The 22,621-nt window shown below is 42.6% G+C and overlaps 1 protein-coding gene and 1 pseudogene across 4 annotated transcripts; one reads left to right on the forward strand and one right to left on the reverse strand.

The window, feature by feature from the left end:
- Positions 1 to 5,449: 5,449 nt before the first annotated feature.
- Positions 5,450 to 16,979, reverse strand: LOC104857214 (zinc finger protein 350). Of its 4 annotated transcripts, XM_033766089.1 has the most exons (6): positions 16,577 to 16,979; positions 15,610 to 15,768; positions 10,692 to 10,818; positions 10,339 to 10,434; positions 8,485 to 8,545; positions 5,450 to 5,882 (listed from the first exon to the last, which is right to left on the reverse strand). In XM_033766089.1, exons 2-6 carry the CDS (start codon positions 15,622 to 15,624, stop codon positions 5,729 to 5,731), a joined length of 453 nt encoding a protein of 150 aa, XP_033621980.1. In that variant the 5' UTR covers positions 15,625 to 15,768; positions 16,577 to 16,979; the 3' UTR covers positions 5,450 to 5,728. The 4 variants fall into 4 exon arrangements, with proteins under 4 accessions (XP_033621980.1, XP_010615285.1, XP_010615286.1 ...); XM_010616983.2 differs by lacking the exon at positions 5,450 to 5,882 and having other exon boundaries at positions 6,321 to 8,545; positions 16,875 to 16,979; XM_010616984.2 differs by lacking the exon at positions 5,450 to 5,882 and having other exon boundaries at positions 6,321 to 8,545; positions 10,339 to 10,431.
- Positions 16,980 to 19,910: 2,931 nt separating this feature from the next.
- On the forward strand, positions 19,911 to 20,830 carry LOC104857288 (annotated as a pseudogene).
- The last annotated feature ends 1,791 nt before the right edge of the window (positions 20,831 to 22,621 follow it).

Here is a 22,621-nt window from a genome sequence, read left to right on the forward strand (position 1 = left end):
AGCAACGTACTACTAGGTCTTTATTATTGGAGATTATGGAATTGCTTGGAATGAAATGAAACGTCTATAGAAAATGTACTAGTGCCTTCAGTGATTAAGTTGAGGTGTATGTCAAACGTGGGAAAACCCTCTGATACACTCAAAGTAGAAAAGCCTTGAAGAAAAATTTCTAAGTAATTACATGTCTAGAAAAGTGTATGTTGAGATACAGTACATATTAAGTCAGGAGACAAAGCCTTGTATAGGAAGAAAGACTATCTATCTCATTGGTGTTCAAAATAGATTATCAGTGAGCTGAAACACAGTAGTGCCATAACGAGCATAGAAAAACCTTTGCCCAGAAATGAAATCTTAGTAATGAGATAAACACTGAAGAAACCTCCAATGGCAATGAATGTGGCAGGCTTTCAGTGTTATACTCTGCCTCTTGTGTCATTAAGGAGCACAGATAAAACTGGTAAGACACACTAAACGTGTAGTAACCAGCAGAGTGTCACGCATTCACAGAAGCAAAAGAGCCTCATGAAAACAATCTATTTGAAGGGTTTTCCATCACAAGGCTAAAGTTATCACACACCTGGTAACTATTTTGGAACAGACCAACTTTTCCAAATGATTCCACCATTTTAAAATGGCTTGTTCTCATAATTGATTAAATTTCAATGTTATGTAAAAGGCAAGTGTGTTCTGTGCCCACGTAACGTATCATCAGCTAAGAATTTGTCTACTACTGATACACTTCAAAAGTACATTAAATTTATAAATGTAGCTAAACATACTGGTGTCTATCAAAGCGCATAAGTAGTATTAAGTAGTTGACAAAAATACCTTAAATGATTTCACAGTTTTGAAATAAGTTTAGGTTCACAAGAAATTACAAAATACATGTTCCTTTAGTACCCTTCACACAGTTTCTTCAGTGATACTATTTTAGCCATAATATGTTATATAATTAAAACCAGTTAAAGTGTCAGCACTTTTTAATATTTGGTGCTCAGGATCAAACAACTTTGGGAATAGTGTGTGCTTGCTCTCATTAAGTGAGATTCACAGTTTAGAGATCAGTTCCAATTACATTACAGATCTTATTTGGACTTCACTAGTTTTTCAATGCATCTGATAGATAATGTTTTATTAGTTTTTATGTGTATGCAGAATTCTAAAAAATTCTGTAATGTACAGGTTTCTGTAAATTCCACCCAAATCACAAACTGTACAAGAAAATATCATCCTGTTCTATTACCTTTTAATACACAAACCCTCTGCCCCCAGCTTGACCTCAAGGTAACTGCTGATGAGTACTCAACCACTGCAATTTTGTCAAGGATGCTATAAAACTGGAATCATACAATATGTAACCTTTAATATAGGCCCCCTTTCACTCAGCAGATTGCCCTCTAAAGTCCATTCAGACTGCTGAATGTGTAGTTTTTTTGAATTCAGCTCTGCTAAGTGCTAGAAGAGCTAGGACGCCTAAGTCAATAGGTCGTAACTGAAGAGCCAGTGTAATCATTTTCAGGCCAGGTATTTCTGAGTAGATGTAATCAGAGCTAAAATCCAAGTGTTGTGAGGGGTGTATAATATTTGTCAGTCTAGAACACCACACAGTTGTTTCCGAGGGTTGTATCTGGGACCCTGACTCAGCATCCTCCAAGAGGCTTGTAAAAAAGCAAGTCCAGACCTCCTACCCTAGAGCTTCTGAGGTTGGTGTCCAGGATTCTGCACTTCTGCAAAGAACTTTCTGAGGGCTGGGGTATAGCTCAGTGGTAGAGCTCTTACTCAGCATGCATGAGCCCTGGGTTCAAGCTCCAGTGCTACAAAAAACAGATAAAAAGAACTTATGCTCTATGCTTCAATCAGAACATCTCTGCCCTAAATTCTGGATTATTAGATTTGAGGCAGATATTTTCCATCAAAGAATCAGGTGCTGAGCTTTGCCAGGTAGACTGTTGAATCCTGGCTGTCCTGTGAATCTGTACATCCTGCCATGGCAAGACCAGCTCAGCTCACTGTTTGAACCGATCACTAGGTTCCTGGATGAGGTGTCCTGAGCTCTGTACCAAGTGCTGAACTTTTCAGAGGTTGGTAGTTTAGATGAACAGGCCTGAAATTTAATCATACTGGAGATGACATAATACCCAGGAATTTAGACACATTTTTATATATAAATTGGAATATATAACAAAGTTAAGAAATTTTAAGTCACTATAATTGTACCTAAAGTCAAACATTAACAAAATATTCTTCTCAAGTTTTCAGATGCATGTAAGTATATTGATCTTATAAAATGAGACTAGTTTTTTATGTATCTACTGTATGATAAACTTCCTTATTAGTCATTTAAAGTTTTTTCCTGAAATTAAAACCTCTACAATAAATTCATGATTATGATTCAATATATTAACAGAATTGCCAAAATTGGAATTTTTAAATCAAATTTATGACATTTTCATTGATATGTACCCTAATGTAATCTAATTTGTTGACTTTTTTTTTTTTTTGGTCCTGGGGATCGAACTCGGGACCTTGCGAGGCAGGTGGCGGAACCACTGAGCTAAATCCCCGGCCTCTAATGTAATCTAAACAATGCTTTAACTAGTCAAAAATTTCAAAGATACATGTTTATGATTTATTCCAATAACCAGACCATAATACATATAGTATCTTACAGATCGTCTTTTTTTCCTCTGAAGAATCTATTATCACATATACTGAAAATATAGTAATGAGAGAGAGCAGAAGCGAGGCCCAACCCTTCTCCTTTCCCTCTGATGGCCAAAGGTGACCAGCTGCCGTCACACCACATCCTGTGCTACCCTTGAGTCCTCCAGGGTAATGGTCTTCCCACCAAACATGGTGTTACTTTGCTTTTTGACTTCTCCCTGCAGGCCATGCTGACATGAACCAGAGCTTGGCTGACAGCCTTAACACCTTTCTTTGCTCCTGCTGTTCTAGGTGCTGCTATAGCCTCTGTGAGGAATGAACAACAACAACAAAAAATCACATGTGATGGGGCAAAGATTGGGTTGGGATGTGGCCCACTGCTGAAATCTTGGAAATCTGCACTCAGCTGAGTCATGAACAGCACAGCTGACCTTTCTAGAGGTGGCTTAAGAGCAACAGCAGTTGCAGTTTTAGCCTTGCCACTTTTATGCAAGGCGGGAGGTGTCAGTCAAGTGGCTGCTCGTGCCCAAGTTCTGCTGAACTGATGCCCCAGCGTGACTCCAGGAGACATTTGCCGTGGCTGTAGCAGGCTTAAACTATGGATCTATTCCAGATGACTGCCCTGTGGACAGTTCTGAGGACCCTGTTTCCCTCTGTCATGACTGCTGAAGTCCTCAGAAGGCTGGTAAATGTATAAAATCACAAGGGCAGTCCGTGCCTGCTGTAACTAGCACTCCCTCACACTACTCAGGCCAGGCGAGAGGGGTTCCCTCCTGTGCATTACCCCTCCTATGCTGCAGCATACATCTTAATAAGCCCCTGCTGGATTGGTCCTGCTACCTACTCATGATTCCTACCTCAAGAGTGGACTAAGTAGGTTGCACTAAAGCTGGTAATAGCAGTGGCTAGTACCTCTAAAGAGATCATTGGTGGACATCAGCAGTAACCATCAGGGAGCAGCAGCAACAAGTATCAACCGGTGCTGACTGGTGGCGACCAACAACGACCTGCAGTGATAGAGCCCAAAGAACCTGTGGAAACTGCTATAAGGGCTCTAGGAAGCTATCAAGGAGGCTGGAGCCTCAGCTGCTCAAAAGCTAATAGCAGGGGCTAGGAGCCACCAAGAGCACTAACACTGTGAGCTGTAACAAGAGCAGAGAGCCGCTGGCTATCCCTGAGCCCCTGACGTCTAGGAGGATGCCCTTTACCAATTCTTTTTTTTTTTTTTTTTTTTTTGGTACCGGGGATCGAACTCGGGTCCTTGCGCTTGCCAGGTGGGCCACCGAACCCCTGAGCTAAATCCCCGGCCCCCTTTACCAATTCGTGACTTCTATTCACATTAAGCAAAAGAATCCTCAGCTGACTCATGACAGTAAATCTAAATAGCTGTATATTTTATGCTCCATATTTTACCACAGTATTCAACTAATCATTGTACATCGTTTTTAAATACAAAAGAAAACTTTATAAAAAATTCAAAGTTAGTATTTGAATTGTTGTGTCAAAAGAAAATGAAAAATTGCAACTGGATCTAGGTTGCATTCCAAAAAAGGAACATCTACTACATTCTGCTATGATTAACACCTCCTATACCTGAATAAACTGAACCAATATTTTTGGGGGAACTACACATTCTCATACTGACACACCCACACACTATCCTCAAAGGTTGGAGTTCAAAAACGCCTTTGTTTTTGCCAACTCTGAACGCTGCTAATTCTAGGCTTTCACAGCCCTTTCTCCTCGCCTTCACCGCTGTACGGACTCCGACCTTCTTCTAAGATGGCCGCGCCCAATGGCGAGGCGGAAGTGCGCAAAGAGCATCGCTATCTTTCCTTACCGTCCCTAGCAGACGCCCGCGTCTTGTTGCCCTTGGACACGCACTGGCCTGTTCGAACTTACGCAGTTGCACAGCGTAGTAGGGCGTCCCTGGCAACCAGAAGGAAAAGGGACCAAAGCGGCTGGGAACGGCCTCAGTTTCCTCGCACCCCTCCCACCGCAGCGCCGCGATGGGCGTGGCTTGCTCCATCCGCAATGGCGCCCCAGCGTCCACTTCGCTCTGAGTCCCCGGATTGTGAAAGGGCGGGGCAGGGGGGGCGAGAATAGCGGAAGTGTGGGACGCTGGCCAAGCGCACACACTGACAGAAACTTTGGAGACCCGCTTGGCAGTCCCTGCCCCAGGCATCCAACTCCCCACCCCTTCTCTAGGTGCAGAAGGAGTAGCTGCTGAGAGCAATAGCACTTCTTTCCACATGCTAGGCTTTTTCTGGACACCTTTTTCAGTACAGTGGTCCCGCCCTGCTCACCATGTCTGTGGGTCTGTCTTTTTCTGAGCTGCCTATACTAAACATGAAGCACACACTGTAGGGAAAACGGCCTCCTTTCTGGGTCAAGTACAGTGCTATCCTGGATGAGCAAAAGCAAATGTAACTAGCTTTCTTTCCTCCCGCTTCGCCCCCTGCCTTAAGTGGAGCTACACAGGCAGTTGCTGCCAGAGGTCCTGCACACGTACAGTACCACAGCAGAAGGCTTTTCCTACCCGTTGCTGTGGCCCAGGTACTGGTAACGTGGAAAATCAGTAGCAGCACTATGGCCCAGGTGCAGATTTGCGGGTTGTAGCAGTGTCGTTTTGTTTGAGTAGGAGAGGAAGGGGAAAGTGGGAGCCAATGATGCTCATTATCAGGTTTAGAAAATTCCCGTTTATAGGTTTGTGGGTTTTTGTTTGTTTGTTTGTTTTTAAGACAGGGTCTCGCTATGTAATTGAGACTGGGCTGGAACTCACTATATAGCCTAGGTTGGTCTCGAACTCACAGCGATCCTCCTGCCTCAGCCTACCGAGTGAATACTGTCCTCTATTTCTAGAGACTAAGGTTCTTATCCTCCTGTGTGTTCTTACTATTTTAAGGATATTTTGCCTTTTCTGCCCTGCCTCTTCTATATTCAGTTAAGTCCAATCACACACAAAAGTTTTGGGTGACAGTTCTGTTAAGTGTTGTTCTCTTCAGTGATTTAAAAAAACCCCACTTTTTGATTAGCCCCTTAGTTCACGAATTCAGTTTCTAAATCAAGAAGTTGTTCTTCTCTGTGATTGGGAAACAAAGTCATGCAAACCAGCACTCTTCAAACTGTGCGATGGAAACAGACGCCCCGCTGTCTCCGCGGTGCCACCTCCGTGGTCCAACTTGGCAGCCCCGTGGGAAACTGCTGCGCTGTGGTTTCTGTCAAAGGACATAAACAGGAGCTTCTCTTAAACATCAGTTCACCCGGGTGCAGTCGTTACTGTTACAAGGAAGAAGCCGGCTTGGACGCCCGCAATTCCTCGTGCGAAAGATTTCTAGTTCCCCGCCCCAGCCCCCAGCAACTCTGCCAAAACCCTCCAGACCATCAGGCCAGGCTGTGAACCTCTGAGCTGCCCAGGGGGAGCAGGTAAGCGACCCCCAGGCCTTAGGACACAGAAGGTGCAGCTCTGTGCTCAGTGTACTCTTCCGCAGAAGTAAAAATTGAGTCTAGGCTTCTTTCCAACAGCTACTACTCATCTACGGCCAGTGCGAATGAGGAGTTGGATTTCTAATTTTGCACTCATAGGTTTAAAAATTTTAAGTAAATACACCACAAAAATTATGTGCTTTGCAATCTCTTGGAAAGATAAGGTGTGAGCATGAAAAAACAATATATTTATTTGTGCTCTAAGGCGTTTTAAATATAATTGTAAACAAATGTTCCCCATTCCTCAAAACAATATGCTCCTTGAACAATGAACCATCATATATATATCCCTGCGAGACTTAACTCACATTCATTTCACCTAACGTAGGTGTTTGTATCCCCTCCTTAGACTGGCCGGAGCGTACCGATAGCACTTAAACATAATCCAGCTAGCTCAACGCTCTCTCCAAAAGACCACGGACATTTTCTTTTGTTCACCATTGAAACCTAAGCTCCTAGAGCAGGACTAGGTACGAGGAAAGCACTTGTCAAACACTTGTTAGATAAAAAAACTGACTCGATGGGAGGCTGCTCTTAGGTGCCTTTATATACTGCAAAATTCTCGAAGTTTGCCAGGTGTGGTAGTGCACGCCTGTCATCCCAGCACTTGGGAGGCTGAGGCAGGAGGATTGCTGCGAGTTTGAGGCCAGCCTGAGCTACTGGACTGAGAAAACAGAACTGACATGGCTGTGCTCCACAGGCTCGTGGCCCGATGCTAACCCTTTGACAGCCATAACTTCCTGTTTTTTTTTTTTTTTTTTTTCGTTCACAGCAACATTCCAGATACCAATTTAAACCTTGAAATACTTATTTCCTTCTCTTAAATGAACTTAGGCTTCCTTCGCTCATTTAATCAACAGGACAGCAACTCCTGGGCATGTTTTGGTGGTGTCTGTGTAACAATGCAACCTTTAGTGAGGATGCAGGTATGGGCTTGTCTAGTCTCTGCCTGTATACAGCTTCTCCCGCTGTTTCCCAGCCACACAAAGAACTAGAAACTTCTGCTCAGTGCTTTTCCACACAGGATGTATCTGAGTGCTTTCCTATGGGACATAAAAAACGACATAATTGACAACTGGAGGCACAGCCATATTCACCGCATTCCTCGGGTCTCTCTCCCGCGTCCACTCTCTGTTGTTTCCTAACCGTACGTATCTGGCCCCTGGCTGCCCCACAAGGACTACATTCCTGTTTGCTAGAAGGCCACTAACGTTTAGTGTTGATGGAGAGGCCACAGAAGGCACCTGGGTGATCAGGGTGCTAATGCGTTTTGTCTCCTGTACGACACCGCCAGTGTGTAATGAGCTGTCGCTCTCAGCAGGGTTTTCCGACCTCGTTGTATCTCTCTGTTTTTCCCTTGTGTGTACTTTCTTATGCTTCACGAGGCAAGACATATATGCGAAAGCTTTCCCACAGTCCCTGCAGCCATAGGGCTTCTCTCCTGTATGAGTTCTTTGATGAACAATGAGCTTCTGCTTTGTGATGAAGGCTTTCCCACAGTCACTGCACACAAAGGGCTTCTCTCCCGTGTGAATCCTCTGATGTTTAATGAGACCCGACCTCTGGGAACAGGATTTTCCACATTCACTGCACACAAAGGGAGTCTTCCCGGTATGAAACCTCTGGTGTGCTATGAGGCAGGTCTTCTGGATGAAGCCTTTTCCACACTCACTGCACATATAAGGTTTCTCGCCTGTATGAATTCGCTGATGTACAATGAGATTTCCTTTCTGGATGAAGCCCTTTCCACACTCACTGCATATATACTGTTTCTCTCCTGTATGCGTTTTCTGATGGATGTTGAGCCGTGATCTCTTGAGAAAAGCTTTGCCACATTCAGTGCATGCATAAGGTTTTTCTCCCGTGTGTGTTCGGTGGTGCTCAGTGAGCATGAACTTTCTGGAGAAGGCTTTCCCACACAGACTGCAGCGATGGGGTTTCTCTCCAGTATGGATGACCTTGTGATCGGTAAGCCAAGACTTCTTGATAAAGGCTTTCCCGCATTCTCCGCATACATGACGTTTCTCTACTTTTTGAGTCTTCTTAGGCTTGGGGCTACTGAAGTGAGACTTAAGGTTGATGCATTTTTGACTTGCAGGAAATGGAATTTCAGTACGGAATTTTTCACAGTTAGCAGGGAAAAGGGATTCCTCATGTCTAGGGAATGCCATGGGGTTCTTTATTTCCCAGCTTTTGCTCTGGTTAACCAAAGTTAAATCTGACTTCATACTTTTTCCATGTAAGTGAAACAAGTCATGATTTTGCCTCAACAGAAATTCAGTTTTGCTCTGTTGAACATTTTCACATGTATTATGTTCATGCCACTCTTCTGACCTGTTCACCTTGCTTTTGTTTCGTGAATGACTTGGCAGATCATCACCAGCTTTCCAAATGTCTAAAAACAAAAGAACAATGAGCTTTCCGTCACCTTGATTTGGAATTAAGGCATTTAAAAAAAGTGGGCGGTATCTCTTTAGTGGCAGCTCTATGACAACAGTATAAGTACAACTCTACATTTAATGTGTTTTGCATGGATAGAAAATAATGAACTAAACCAAGAGTCAGCGATAGAAATGAGGTTAGATAATTAATAATGAATACACACAGATTGTGACGCTTTCATAACAAGGTCTTTCGAAGACATGCAAAGATAATTCATTGTAAGCAGCAGAGCAGAGGTTGGGGAGCCTCCTCACCCAAAGGGTTCCCCAGTCCTTACTGACTTTGTCTCCTCCTCTCAGGACAAAATCTTTGAGAGCTTGTGCTCTACCGTTTATTCCTGCTCACTGCTGTTTTCCCTCAACACACACTAGGCCAGCAATAATAACTCTAAAAGGAACAAATCAAGGAAGTAATCACATATTTGGGACACATCTGTAGGAAAGATGGAAATCTGTGCCACCGAGACGACACCCTATCAGAGGGGTCGGGAAGAGTTTCAGTGTCCGAAGCTGGGTTAACAGAAGTTAACACAGGTAACAAGATCAGAATAGGACAAGGAAAGACACAAGGCAAACACAACGGCGACGTCTACAAAGCAATGGAAGAAAGCTCAGAATTAGCAAAACTACAAATGAGTCACACTGAAGTCGGCATGCGTTCTGACCTGAGAATATGCAGGGTGTTCAAAATACCTTTTCTAGCTAGAAATTCATCATGAACAGCTCAATGAAAGAGCTCAGTAGGTAGAGAACATCCGAGCAATACAGTAAGTCCCCAATTCATGAATGAGTTCCATTCTGGGAGAATTGCTTCTAGGTCAGATTTATTCATGAGCTGACAAAGTGAGTCTTACGCAGTACACGACTGTAAGACGGGGACTTCCTGTATCCTGATGGCCCGGATTTAGGACATACGGGAGTAAAGCAAAGTCAAACCTGGCACTGCTTTTCTTGGAGAGATGATGATTGTAGCTTCTTACAGATATTAGGAACTCCATGATATTACTTTATTTTATGTCTCCTCCACTTAAAACAAAAGTTCTCTGTTGTTTTTACTGACTGCTAGTACCATCCAGCATACATTATCAAAAAATAGTTTCTGAAGGAAGAAATCAAGGAAGTAATCACATGTGTGAAACACATATTACAAACACCTTTAGTAGCTGCTGTATTAAGACAGCAGGAAGCCTTGGCATCAAGAGCTGTGAATCACAGAAAATTAAAGTCTGTATTCGACGGCATGAGAGAGATACCAGTTTGGGACACTGCTCCCGGAAACAGAAGTTTAACTTATTCGGCTAAAGGAAAGGCTGGAAGGTGAGAACAGATAAGAAAATGGAAAACAGAGCCTTTGGGGGTCATCACGGTGAGAAGAGATGCTCAGGAGGCCAAGGGCTGCTGAGAGACCAGGTCACCTTGGCATCAGAGCTGGGGCCAGCAGTATCAGTGGAGCACGAGGACATGGCAGTCGGGAGCCAGGGAAGAGCCAAGCTTAGTAAAGAGGAATCAGATCCCAGAAGAGATAAACAGGTCCGTTTTCCTCTGAACTCCTTCAAAGCAAAGTCTCCCAGAGACAGCACGCAGAGGAGGCCACGCCGAGGCGACCTGGTCTATCGTGCTGCGGCCTCCCGCGTGTCTGCTCTCCTCACTCCGACGTTCCCACTTTCTCATCAGTTGTCATATCCTAGACCCCTTCACAGCCACGAGGCTTTCTCACCCCCGCCTTTCCCCCGCTAGTCCTACTCACCCGGATGGGGTCCGCAGTGGTGCTCATCCCCCACCGCCCATGGTTCTCCACGCAGCAAGCAGGAGAGGGCATCGGGCTGGCTGGCTTGATACCCTGCTTGTGGGAAATGACAGCAGTCTTAGGCTCAGCACACTGGGCTGTCCTCTGTCAACATGGGAGGTCTATTTTAGGACTGTGCAGTTTACATCACAAGGTAAAAAGCTTTTCTCTCAGAAGAGAGCACACTGCGCTCTTTTTGGAGGCCAGAGACACCACACTCAAGGCTCCACAGGACCTCCAGGGGTTCCAGAAGCCGAGAAAGGACAGGCCACTGACGGGGGACCCTATGAGTGACGCGGGGCAGCTGTCCTCACCCACTGACGCCAGGTTGCTGTAGTTCTCCAGCATCACCTCCCGGTACAGGTCCTTCTGAGCAGGGCCCAGGAGCTGCCACTCCTCCCGGGTGAACCTCACGGCCACATCCTCCAGTGTCAGCGACTCCTGAAACAACAGTCTCACTAATGACTTGATAAACTGGGAGGATATGAAAGAAATATTAATTAATTTGTTTTTCCTGTTCTTTCCATTCCATCTGTACACCTAGCTGATGTCTGATACACTGTGGTAGTAAAATCCTAAGAACACATTCTGTAACTGTCCATTTGATTATATATTACATTATACGCAGATATACACTCGAAATCATCGGTAACATAATGACAGGAATGCATTGCAGGAAATGAGACCTTAGACAATTTCACCTGTGGGCAAACATTCTTGTACTTGTACAAACTGAGACAGCTACAGCATTTCCAGGCCACACACGCCCACGGGACCCATCGGTATATGCTGTCCACCGCCGACCGACACAGTACTCGGCACGAGTGTGCACCGCAAGGCTCAGCCTTCGAATGTCGGGCTCACCAGCTTTCACTCAGAGTCCCATGAGCCCTCCCTCGAGTTTGATAATTCATTAGAACGGCCCACAAAACTCAGAAATGGTTCACTCGCTGACGGCATTTTATAATGAAGGCTTGATTGGGAAGAGCCTAACGGAAGAGATGCTTAGGGTAAAACCCTGGGGCTTCCTGCATTCCCAGTGTTTCCACCCTCACCCGCCCAGATGTCCCTCCGCTCTTCGATGGCAGCTTTACTACCTAGGCGGGACTGATCACATCACTAGGCTGTGATGATCACATCCGTGTCCAGCTGCTCTGCTCTTCTCCGGTGGGGCTGTAGGCCGCGACCTTCTGTTAACCAGACCGGTTACCCAGACAGCCGGCTTTTCTGCCTTCAGAGCTTCCCCGAAGCTACTCTGCTGGCACCAGTTCAGGTTATGAATAGCAAAGCCATCCCTTCGCCTCTACCCTCCAGAGCCGTGTCAGGAGCCAAGGACAAAAACACAAATACAAGTACAGATTCTTCTATTGTTCCCCTCACAAAGGAAATTACCACAGTTTTAGGAGCTCTGGTCAGAAGCCAGGGTCAGACACAAATATTTATTTCTTATATCACAATATGATAGCGACAGTGTATTGTTCAGTGGCCCAAAGCTAAGACTTTTAAAGTTATTTTACAATGACCATAAAATGGCACAGTTAGTTACTCTGCACAGCAACCTGAAATGTTCATTAAATATAAAATTAGTGCATTCAGCAAATGACTTCTCTGTAGCTACCTTCAGAAATACTGATACACCTTCCTAAAAAGGCATTAACAACAATGTGCACTGCTGCACAGTGTGTTATAAGAAAGTCACCCAAATGTTCAACAAGAGAACAGTTAAATGATGGCACCCACATCATTCGGACCACACTGCTGTCATCCCAGCACTTGGGAGGCTGAGTCAGCTGGACGGCCCCAAGTTCAAGGCCAGACCGGGCTAAATAGTGAGCTCAAGGTCAGCCTGAACTACAGACAGAGCAAGACCTTGTTGCAAAAAAACAAAAAAGAAAACAACAACAACAAAAAAGAAAGTAGGTAGGCATGTCATAACATCTAAAAAAAATGCAGGCATTTTAAAGGGAAAAAAACACTACCAAAAACAGAGGGCCAGGATGTAGCTCAGTGGCACGGTGCCTGCCTGGAAAGTACAAGGTCCTCAGTTTGACCCTTGGTACAAAAAAAAAAAAAAAAAGTAGTCTTGATTTCTTTCAAAATCACAACAAAAACACTAACAAAAAAAGTACACTTCTGCTGAAAACACAATAGAAAATGCACATTAAACTGATAGCCCAGTTCTTCCTAAGGGAAGGGATCATATACGAGTATATGGGTCTTGGACTTTATTAACAATGCTTAGGTTTTTCTCTTTTTTTTCACATTAAGTATGGATTTGTTTACACACACAGGTTTTTTTTTGTTTTGTTTTTGGACAATGTTAGCTTAGCACGTAGAGCTGAAGAAATAATATAGAAGGCGGGGGTACAGCTCAGTAGTAAAGTGCTTCCCTCCATGCATCAGGCCCTAGGTTTCATCCCCAGCCCTGAAGAAAAACGAAAGGAGAACAGGAGGGGAACGGGGAGAGGAAGGGGAGAGCAGGAATGAAAGAGGGGCAACACCAGGACACTGGCGGGATAGAACCCGTGTTTATCCTGGTTCACTGCATCAGCGCACAGGACAGGTACATCACGAGGAGCTTTCTGTACATCCTTTTAAAGCCACAGCCTTCTTCCCCTACCCACCCTCCCAACAGCCCTGGCCACCACTACTCTGTACAACTTTCAGAGGTTTAACGCTGGGCGTGGTGGTGCCCAGCTACCCAGGAGGCTGAGGTAAGAGCATGGCAAGTTCAAGGCTAGGCTGGGCAACGTATTGAGACCTTGTCTCAAAATAAAAATAAAAAGGGCTTGGGATATAGCTCAGTGGGGGAGTGCGTGCCCACCTCGTGTGTTCCCAAGTCTCAGCCCCAGGAAAAAAAGTCACACGACGCACGGTGCCTTACATAACATTCTTGGGATGACAAGATTACAGATAGAGACACTGTCCAACGAAAACAAATCACAAAAATAAAAAAAAAAGTCATTGTCATTTCTCCAGAAAAATGAACGTAAGTGTAGGCTCCTTTGTCATTTTTCAGATACAATACTCAGTTCTCTCCCAACCTCTAGAGGTGAAAAACATATTTTAGTTTTTCAAGTAACACTGTGAACTGATTGAATTTTACACAGTTAATGTCTTCTGATCAATTACAGCCATTGGTCTTTGGATGCTCAAAATGTACCATCCTAGGGGTTGACACAGTGCAGTCCCTTCGAGTAGGCTGCTATAGTCCGTGAAATGTGATGTCATTAGTGTAAAAAAAGACAGCATTGCTTTATGTCTACAGACATGTCTTACTGTATATAGACATATAACACTTTTTAAATACATATACAGATATACATCCAAATGCAGACAGTGACAGAACATAAATATTACCAACCATTTACCAAAGGGGATTCGAAGGAACTGTATGAATAGGGAACTTATTTCTGCCTTATGTATTTTGTTATTTATCAGGATACAATCACAGATAACGATAGCTTAGCACATATAGTTGAAAGAAATAACACAACGGGCTAGGAGCGTAGCTCAGTGGTAAAATGCTTCCTACCATGCATGTGGCCCTGGGTTCAATCCCTAGCACTGAAGGAAAAAAAGGAAAGAAAAAGAAGAGGAAAAACACAAAGGAAGAAAATAAATAATACAAATAGAGCACATATGCCTTTCACCCAGTTTCTCCCAGGGGTAACACCTTGCCTAACTAAAGGACAATATCATAAGCAGGAAACTGGCCTTGATGCGATCCTTATTCAGGTTCGCTAGATTACACGTGCTCACGTGTGTGGGTTTCTATTCGGTTTTATCACACATGACGCTCCACGCTTGCTATCAGCACAATCAGTACACAGAGCAGTTCCACCACTGTTCTGTCTCAATGTGGATTCTCATAGAAAGTAAACATTACCAACCAATTACAAAAGGGGATTGGGGAGGAAATGGGTGAACAGGGAACTGAATTTTGCCACGTGTATTTTGTTATGTTTATCGGAGTACAACCACGGATGGCCTACATGGCTGACCTGAGGCCCAGCCCCTGGAAGTCAGGTTAAAAACTTTAACCTCCAGTTCTTCTAGAGATCTGAACCGTGATCTAAGGCTCAAATCTCCTCCATAGATCACGGTTTTAGACTGTTCAATGGCTGAAGCTTGCAGGGGAACAAAGATTTTCCTGCCAGAGAGAACACTCCGGGTGTCCCAGTAGTCTCCCTCTAGTGTCCTGAGGCAAAGGCTACACTCTTCTTTGCATAAGGTCAGTTTTCTGCTAGCCAACAGAACAGGACTCTGAGTTTTCTATCATGAAGTGAATGAAGGTCTAAAGCAAATCCTATCAAGTCCAACAAGCCAAGCCCTTGCCACACAACAGTACATCAATGCCCTACATGCAAGGCCGAATTCAAACACCAGTTCCACTCTGCTCACGGACACTTGCACACCCCGCAGTCCCTCCACCCGCTCCATCTTCCTGGGCCGTTCAGCTTTTATTCCTGGATAAATCCAGTCAGCCACAAGGCTGAAGTCAATGCGCTTCGGTCCCCTGCAGTCACTTGGTCTGTTCCACAGAGGTCTGGGAGGAATCCAGGAAGAGGCAGCCGCAGTTAAACTTCCTTCTGCATTTGTAAGAAGGCTGCTCTTCCGGACACCATCCACATCACGTCTGGGAAGAACAAAGCAACAGATTTCCCAAGACAAAGTGCCACGAAATACAGGCATCTGCAACAGGAACAGATCTATTTTCTCCTCAGAACCAGTGCACACCACTTAAGTTCTAACAGTTCTTTGGTGGGGCTGCCTGTCAGAGAGATCCGATATGTAAGCTGACAGCTCACGTGACCGGCCATGTACGTCCCAATGTTCGTAATTTACTGTAAATCCTATGAACAATCTGTTCCCTACCCTACCAGGCCCGATGTTCAGTTGGAAGACTAAGTTAAAGCCAGGTGTACCTACACCTAAAGCCAGTGCATACCTACAGTCCCACCTAATCTGGAGGCTAGGGTGGCAGGATCACTTGAGTCCAGGAATTCAAGGCCAGCCTGGGAAACATAGCAAGATTCCAATCTCAAAAAGCAAAGCAAAAGAAAAATAAATAAATAAAGATTTGGTGTCTTTTTTTTTCCAGATCCTGCTTCTGTGAAATTTAAACTTTTCAGATTAATGTAACTGATTTGTTTTTTCCCATAGGCCTCTTAAAACTCAGTAGGGAAGAAAGGAAAGGAAAGACTGTAAAACAAATCCAAAGTTAGTTACCTGGGCCTGGATCATTTTCTTTCTTTCTTTTTTTTTTCCCCCTGGAAAACTGATGGCCACTGGGATGCTTTCTTGGTGTCTTCCGCTCTAATGCCGATACCCCGATGCTGTAAGTTCCTCCTCCTTTATGTGATTCTTTTGCTCCTGAGAACTGAGGATCTGTGAGTTGAAAAGGAAATTTAGTTGGAATGGTACTTTGCCTTTGGGCAGTATAGTATCACGGCTCCTAAGCATTCATTTGAGCACAATGTCCCCCACACGTTAACTAGCCCTGTATAGTGCTCCAACAGACGATATCTCTGGCCAATTGAGCCAGAGGTTCTGAAGGCAGCAGACCTACGCTTTTATTCTGTAAAGTTTAGCTGGGATGACTATGAAGGAATGTGGAAAATGAGCCCCGGCATGGCACCATGCCTCAGCTACAAGAGAGTTCAGACATCTATGTTGGGTTGGAAGAGAAAGTGAAATCCCAGCTTGGGACACACACAAAAGTCATGTAGGCGTCAACTGTCATCCTCAGTGGGTCAAGCAAAACCATAAAGTTTTAAGGAAATATTATAGGAGGCTCTCTCAAGGGTATTACAATAGAGGAAATTAACCTTAAACAGCCCACATAAAGCAAATGATACTCTTCTAGAGGAGCTGTAGTGCTACAACCACTTTGAAGAAGTTCAGACTTGAGGTTATATGCCCTACGATGTACTAATTTCTGTCTGAGGTGCATATTTTAAATATGCATCTCCTGCCTCCTTCCCAATAAGGGCACCTTTGAACCAGAAGACATTTATGAAACTGTTCAAAGCAGCATCATGTATAAAAGTTCAGATTGTAAGCAACAGAGAGGTAATTAACAGGCAACAACCGCTATATATTCAAATAATTGAATGAAATAGCAAGACTTGGTTAATTATAAACTATATTTTAAAAGCCTAGAAGTAGTGCCTATAGCGAGAGTAACCATAATTACCTTTGATAGAGGATGGAAAAAAAGCTCAGAAAATACTACTGACGGCTGGCAATAGTCTGTTTCTGTCTGTGACGATGCGGCAGCGACCTGTCGCTGATCCCTCCAAGCCCTCAAACACGGTAGTGACACCAAAGGATCCCGACCACAGCCCGGCGAGTCTGGGGCAGTCAGGCACCTGTCGGACACCTCCGCCACCTCCGCCAAGAACTCCAGGGGTCTGCGCTACTTCGTGTCCACGGACCTCCCTCATCTTCCGCCGAGACAAAGGTAACTTCCAGGAATAAAGTCACACACGCACCTGATTTCCTCCAGACCCATAAGAAGAACCTGATCGTTGCACTTCCGTGAAGCGCTAGTGTACTTCTGGAGCCCTTCCGAAAATGCTAGTTAGCCTACGGCGGCCGAGAAGGCGTAAAGCACTTGAAAGCACAGGAACAAAACTTCCGGTTACTAACCTAGTAGGTAATATGGCTGCGCCCGCTCACTGTGGCCACATGGGGGCGGCCACGTTTGAATACTGACGTAACGGAAGGCAAGGGGGCTTTTGCCTTTGCAGGAATGTAGCCCAGGTGTGCACAACTGGGAGTATTAGTAAATGTTCCTTATCTGCAGTCATTGAGTTTGTTGTACTTGTCATTTAAGGTTTATAATACAACAAACCCTCGTGTGAATATATATTAATAGGTAATTGTATAAATCTCATAAAGACAGTATGCAGACTTATATAAAGAAAATTAAGGGTAATATTTATGAGTAGAAAAAATGAAAATATTCTGTTAAAAAGTATTCATAGGGGCCGGGGATTTAGCTCAGCGGTGGGGTTCCGAGTTCGATCCACGAAACCCTAACCCTAACCCTAACCCTGCATCAACCACCGGAGGAGGTGAATTACACCTGGCCATCACTCCCAGCAATCTTCTTGATGATTTGTTGCATTGTTTGCCAGTATTCTATTGAGGACTTTTGTGTCCATGTTCCTTAAGGAGACTGCCCTGTAGTTTCCATGTTTTGGTTGGATTCTACTCTAGTTTTGTTAACAGGATAATGCTTGCTTCCAGGAATGATTTTGTGAGTATTGCTTCCCTTTCAACTTCATTGAAGAGTTTGAGGAGTAGTGGAATTAGAACTTTTCTAAAGTTCTTGTAGAATTCAGCAGTGAATATGTCAGGACCTGGGCTTTTTTTGTTGGTAGGTTTTTAATTACATCTTCAATTTCATGGAATGACACTGGGTTATTTAAAAATTTTATATATTCTTGATTCAGCTTTGATAATTCATATGTACCTAGGAATCTGTCCAATTCTTTGGAAATTTCTATCTTCTTAGAGGTCAAGTTCTTGATGATTTTGTGGATTTCTGTAGGATCTGTTGTGATTTCACCCTTTGCCTTCCCAATTGCATGGAGTTGAGTCTTTTCTTTCATTTTTTGAAAAGGTTTGCTAAGGGTCTTTTATTTAATCTTTCAAAGATCCAACTCTTCAATTCATTGATTCTTTGCATCATTTTCTAAATCTCAATTGCATTAATTTAGGTTTTGATCTTTATAATTTTCTCACTTGTATGTACTTTGCATTTCACTTGCTCTTCTTTTCCTAGAAGCTTATGGTTCAACATTAGGCTATTTATTTGACCTCATTCTCTTTTTCTGATGTGAGAATTCACCACTATAAATTTATCTTGTTGGATTGGTTTCATCAGATCCTGTACGTTCTGCTATGTTGACTGGTATTATTGTTAATTGTTGAAACTGCCTGATTTCTTCTTTAATTTCATCTGTGGCCCATTGGTTATTCAGGAGGGTGTTATTTAATTTCCATGTGTTTAGGTAGTTTTTGTGGTTTCTTTTGTCATTGATTTCCACTTTCATTGCACTATAATCTGATAGTATGTATGGGATAATTTCAATCACTTTGCATTTACGTAGGCATGTTCCATGAACTAGTGTTTGATCTTTTTTGGAGAAAGTCCTGTTTCTGCATTCTGTTTTTGTAGGGTGAATCACTCCGTATATATATTTACTAAGTATATTTGTTCAAAGGTTTGGTTCAACTGATATTTCTTTGTTGATTTTTTGTCTAGCTAAGCTATTTGTGATAGTGAGGTATTGAGGTCTCGCATTATAATTATATTAGTATTTAATTTTTCATATCTGTTATCATTTATGTAGTTGGTTGTTCTGGTATTTGGTGCATATACATTTATGGTTGTTGTCTCTTCTTCTCGGATTGTTCCCCTAATAGGTAGTGACCTTCTTTATCTCTTCTGATTCTGAGCAGAATATCTACTCGTGCATTTTTTTCAGGTTCCTTTCACATGGAATAGTGTTTTATCTCCTTTGACTTTCATTCTGTGAATTTCTTTTTGAGTTAAATGTGTATTTTGTATGCTGCATATTTTTGGATCTTGTTTCTTGATCCATTCTGCCAATCTGTTTCTTTTTATGAATTAGTTGAGACCATCAACATTGATAGTTATCACTAATATGGATTGACTTATCCTTGTAATATTTTCCTGATGTTGGTTCCCTTTCTTTCCCCTCTGTTTGCTTGCCTTACCTGGTAGATTCATTCTATTGGGGTTCATGGAATTGTAATCTTCACTATTTCTTTCTAGAATATCCTTCAGGACTTTTTGGAGTGCTGGGTTGGTGGTCACAAATTTTTTCAGGTATTCTTTATTGTAGAAAATCTTATTTCTCTGCCAATTATGAAAGATAGTTTTGCAGGGTACATCCATCTGGGTTGGTGTTTTTCTTTTAGGGGTTGAAATGCTACACCTGAAGCTCTACTTCATTTAAGAGTTTGTATTAAGAAGTCTACTGTAGCTGGGCGTGGTGGCACATGCCTGTAATCCCAGCACTCAGGAGGCTGAGACAGAAGGATCGCTGTGAGTGCAAGACCAGACTAGGCTACGTAGTGAGTTCCAGGTCAGTCTCAACTACATAGTGAGACCCTGTCTCCAAAAAAAAAAAAAAAAAAAAAAAGAGAGAGAGAGAGAAAGAAAGAAGATCCATTTTGAATTGATCCACTATATGATGTTGATAATGACTGAAGTTTTTCTTTTTTTAGGGTCACTAAGCATAAGTTATTGATTTGCTGAAATGTTTTTGCTTTCTCCCCACATGTTCTCACGTGTTACTTCTCCAGGTTAATACTGCCTTACGTATTAAATATGCTGAGGCTCCATTTCATCTCCTCTTCCTCCCTGAGATCTTCACAATCCCACAAGAGCAAACAACTTTTGGTGTCAATTCTACAAGAGCCTTGTTACTCAGAAGAATAATTGCTATCAGAACTTAAAAGACATTTTAGAGGAAAATGACAAAAGAACTTCAATGGATTTGGCTGTAAGAATAATCTTCTTGTCACATACTACCATTGGAATCCTAGGAAATTCCTTTCTTATTTGTCATTATTTTCTACTTTACCACAATAAAAGCAGGTTAAGGTCTGCAGATTTGATTCTCGGGCATATGTTTATAGCCAACTCTTTAGTTATTCTTTCTAAAGGACTGCCTCACACAATGGTAGCCTTTGGGTTTAAATATGTTTTTAACGAGATTGCTTGCGATTTTATCTTGTATATCCAGAGAGTACGCAGAGGTATGTCAGTGCATTTCAGAAAATCACAATAAGCCCCCTGAACTCTTGTTGGAAAGATCTCAAGGTAAAAGCTCAAAAGTAGATTGGCTTCTTCATTATCTTTTGCTGGACCCTACAGATGGTGGTCAATTTAATTTTTCCTCTGTATGGATTGCATATGTCTGGATAGCAGTATGGCAGAAACATCACAAAGAAAAAAGATATGGGATACTGCCATGTTACAGACTGTGGGACAGTTATGGATTTAGTCTATACAGCTTTCGTAGCATTCCCAGAAGTTCTTTTTTTTTTCTGTGCTCATGATCTGGGCCAGTGGCTCTATGATTTTCATTCTGTACAGACACAAGCGGCAGGTCCAACATATTCGTACCACTCATGCTTCCCTCAAATGCCCTGAGCCCAGAGCCACCCAAAGCATCCTTCTTCTGGTGATCAATTTGTATGTTTTTACACCCTCTCCTCCATCTTTCACACTTCCATAGCTCTTTTCTATAATCACAGTTTTTGGTTGATAACCACAGCTGCATTAATTTCTCTGTGTTTTCCGACTATCAGTCCCTTTCTTGTCATGAGCCAAGATTCTTCTATATCCAGGATCTTCTTCGCATGGATAAGGAACAAAGCCCCTCCCAATCTTGTCAGGAATATATAAATTGTATGTATTTGCAACACTTTCAGTTGTTTACTCCTCATTCCTTTATTTGTTTTGGTACTGGGGATTGAACTTGGGTCCTTGCACTTGCGAGTCAGGCAGCAGAACCACTGTGCTAAATCCCCAGCCCCATACCCCTCCTTCTTTTTTAAGAGGTAACACAGAAATGTAACAATAGGCCGTGCATTTTCTGTAGGTCAACTAATGGGTATTTCAGCTTGTTAAATGCCAGACTTAACATGGGAATAATGGGCGTGAGAGGAGCAGGTGAGCCCAATTCTGGTGCACACTGTCCTGCCCATAGCTACCTGAATCAAAAATTTCTGGAGGAAATTTAAATGGATTTAGTCCTAGGTAATGTGTTGATTAATCAAAATATCTTACTAAATCCCTTGCTTACGGAATCATTCAACAAATGTTAATACAATAAAGAAATGGGTAGAAGACGCCACTGAAAGACAATTCTCTGTTTTTCCTGTGTCTAATGGGCACATTTTGCCTATTACAGCTTTTCATGGTTGTCCATGAAGAAAGTGTCTTGGATGATAGGGAAAATATCAATGTTTAACTCAGAAAGTGTATTTGCTTACTGTGTATGGAAATACAACTCCAGCACAACAAAAGCAATACCCAACACGACAAGAATTTTTGGAGATCCACAGGAAAATATATGCAGCAGAAGTCTCCATATCCTCAAGATCTATGGAAAGGAAGTCCTGAGAATGAAGTAGAAAACTTCCAAAAGTTGAACAAAGACATGGATTGCATAAGAACTGTAGTAAACATGTCATGGTGGTTGTTTGCCGATGTTCTGGGTAACTACTTTCTTTTAAAACACTTTCTTCATAACTCAGTGCCAAAGCATCTCTTCCAATTGACCATCCCCAAGATCACCTGCCTTTTTGCCTCGCTGCCTCAACCCCACTTGCAATCTATCTCTTCATTCCCTTCCCATTTACAAAAGATATATTTCTCTATTTCCTATCACTTCTTTATTTTGCTCGTTATGTTTATTTGGTGTTTCTCATCGAAAAGAGACCATGTGATATTTAACCTTGTGTGTCTGATTTATTTTACTTAAAATTATTATCTCAAAGTGTATCCATTTTCCTGCAAATGACTCGTTTATCCTTTGTCAGAGTAGTACTCTATTGTATATAAAAAAATCACATTTTCTTTATCCACTTATCTATTGATGGATATACAGCCTGCTTCAAAGATTCAGCTACTGTGAACTGTACTACTGTAAACATTGGTATGCATGTGTCACTGTAATATGGTATTTTTAACTCTTTTGGCAAGATACTCAGAAGGGGAATAGCTAGGTTGAATGGGGTTTCTAGTTCTGCTTTTCTGAAGAATGTCCGTACTGTTTACATAGTGGTGGTAGTAGTTTACATTCCAACCAACTAAGGGTTCCTTTTCCCCTGCAGCCTCTTTAGCATTTGTTACTTGATTTCTTGATGATAGCCATTCTTTATATGGTAAGATGGTATCTCAGGTGTTGTTGTAATTTACATTTCTTTAACGGTGAGAAATGTTAAACATTTTTTCAATTATTTATTAGCCATTTGTATTTCTTCTTCTGAGAAGTATGTTTATTTCAAAAGTTGCCCACTTTTGATGTCATTTTAGTTTGTAGACCTCAGTTTAGTTCTTTATTTATTCTAGGTATCTGTGCTCTGTCTGATGATAGCTGGCAAATTGTTTCCCCATTCTGTATGTTGCCTCTTTCTGTTGGTTGTTTCCTTTGCTGTGAAGGGAATTTTTAATTTGATATGATCCCATTCA

This window comes from Fukomys damarensis, unplaced genomic scaffold, assembly GCF_012274545.1.
Source record: "Fukomys damarensis isolate Sample0158 unplaced genomic scaffold, DMR_v1.0_HiC HiC_scaffold_19, whole genome shotgun sequence".
NCBI lineage: Eukaryota > Metazoa > Chordata > Mammalia > Rodentia > Bathyergidae > Fukomys > Fukomys damarensis.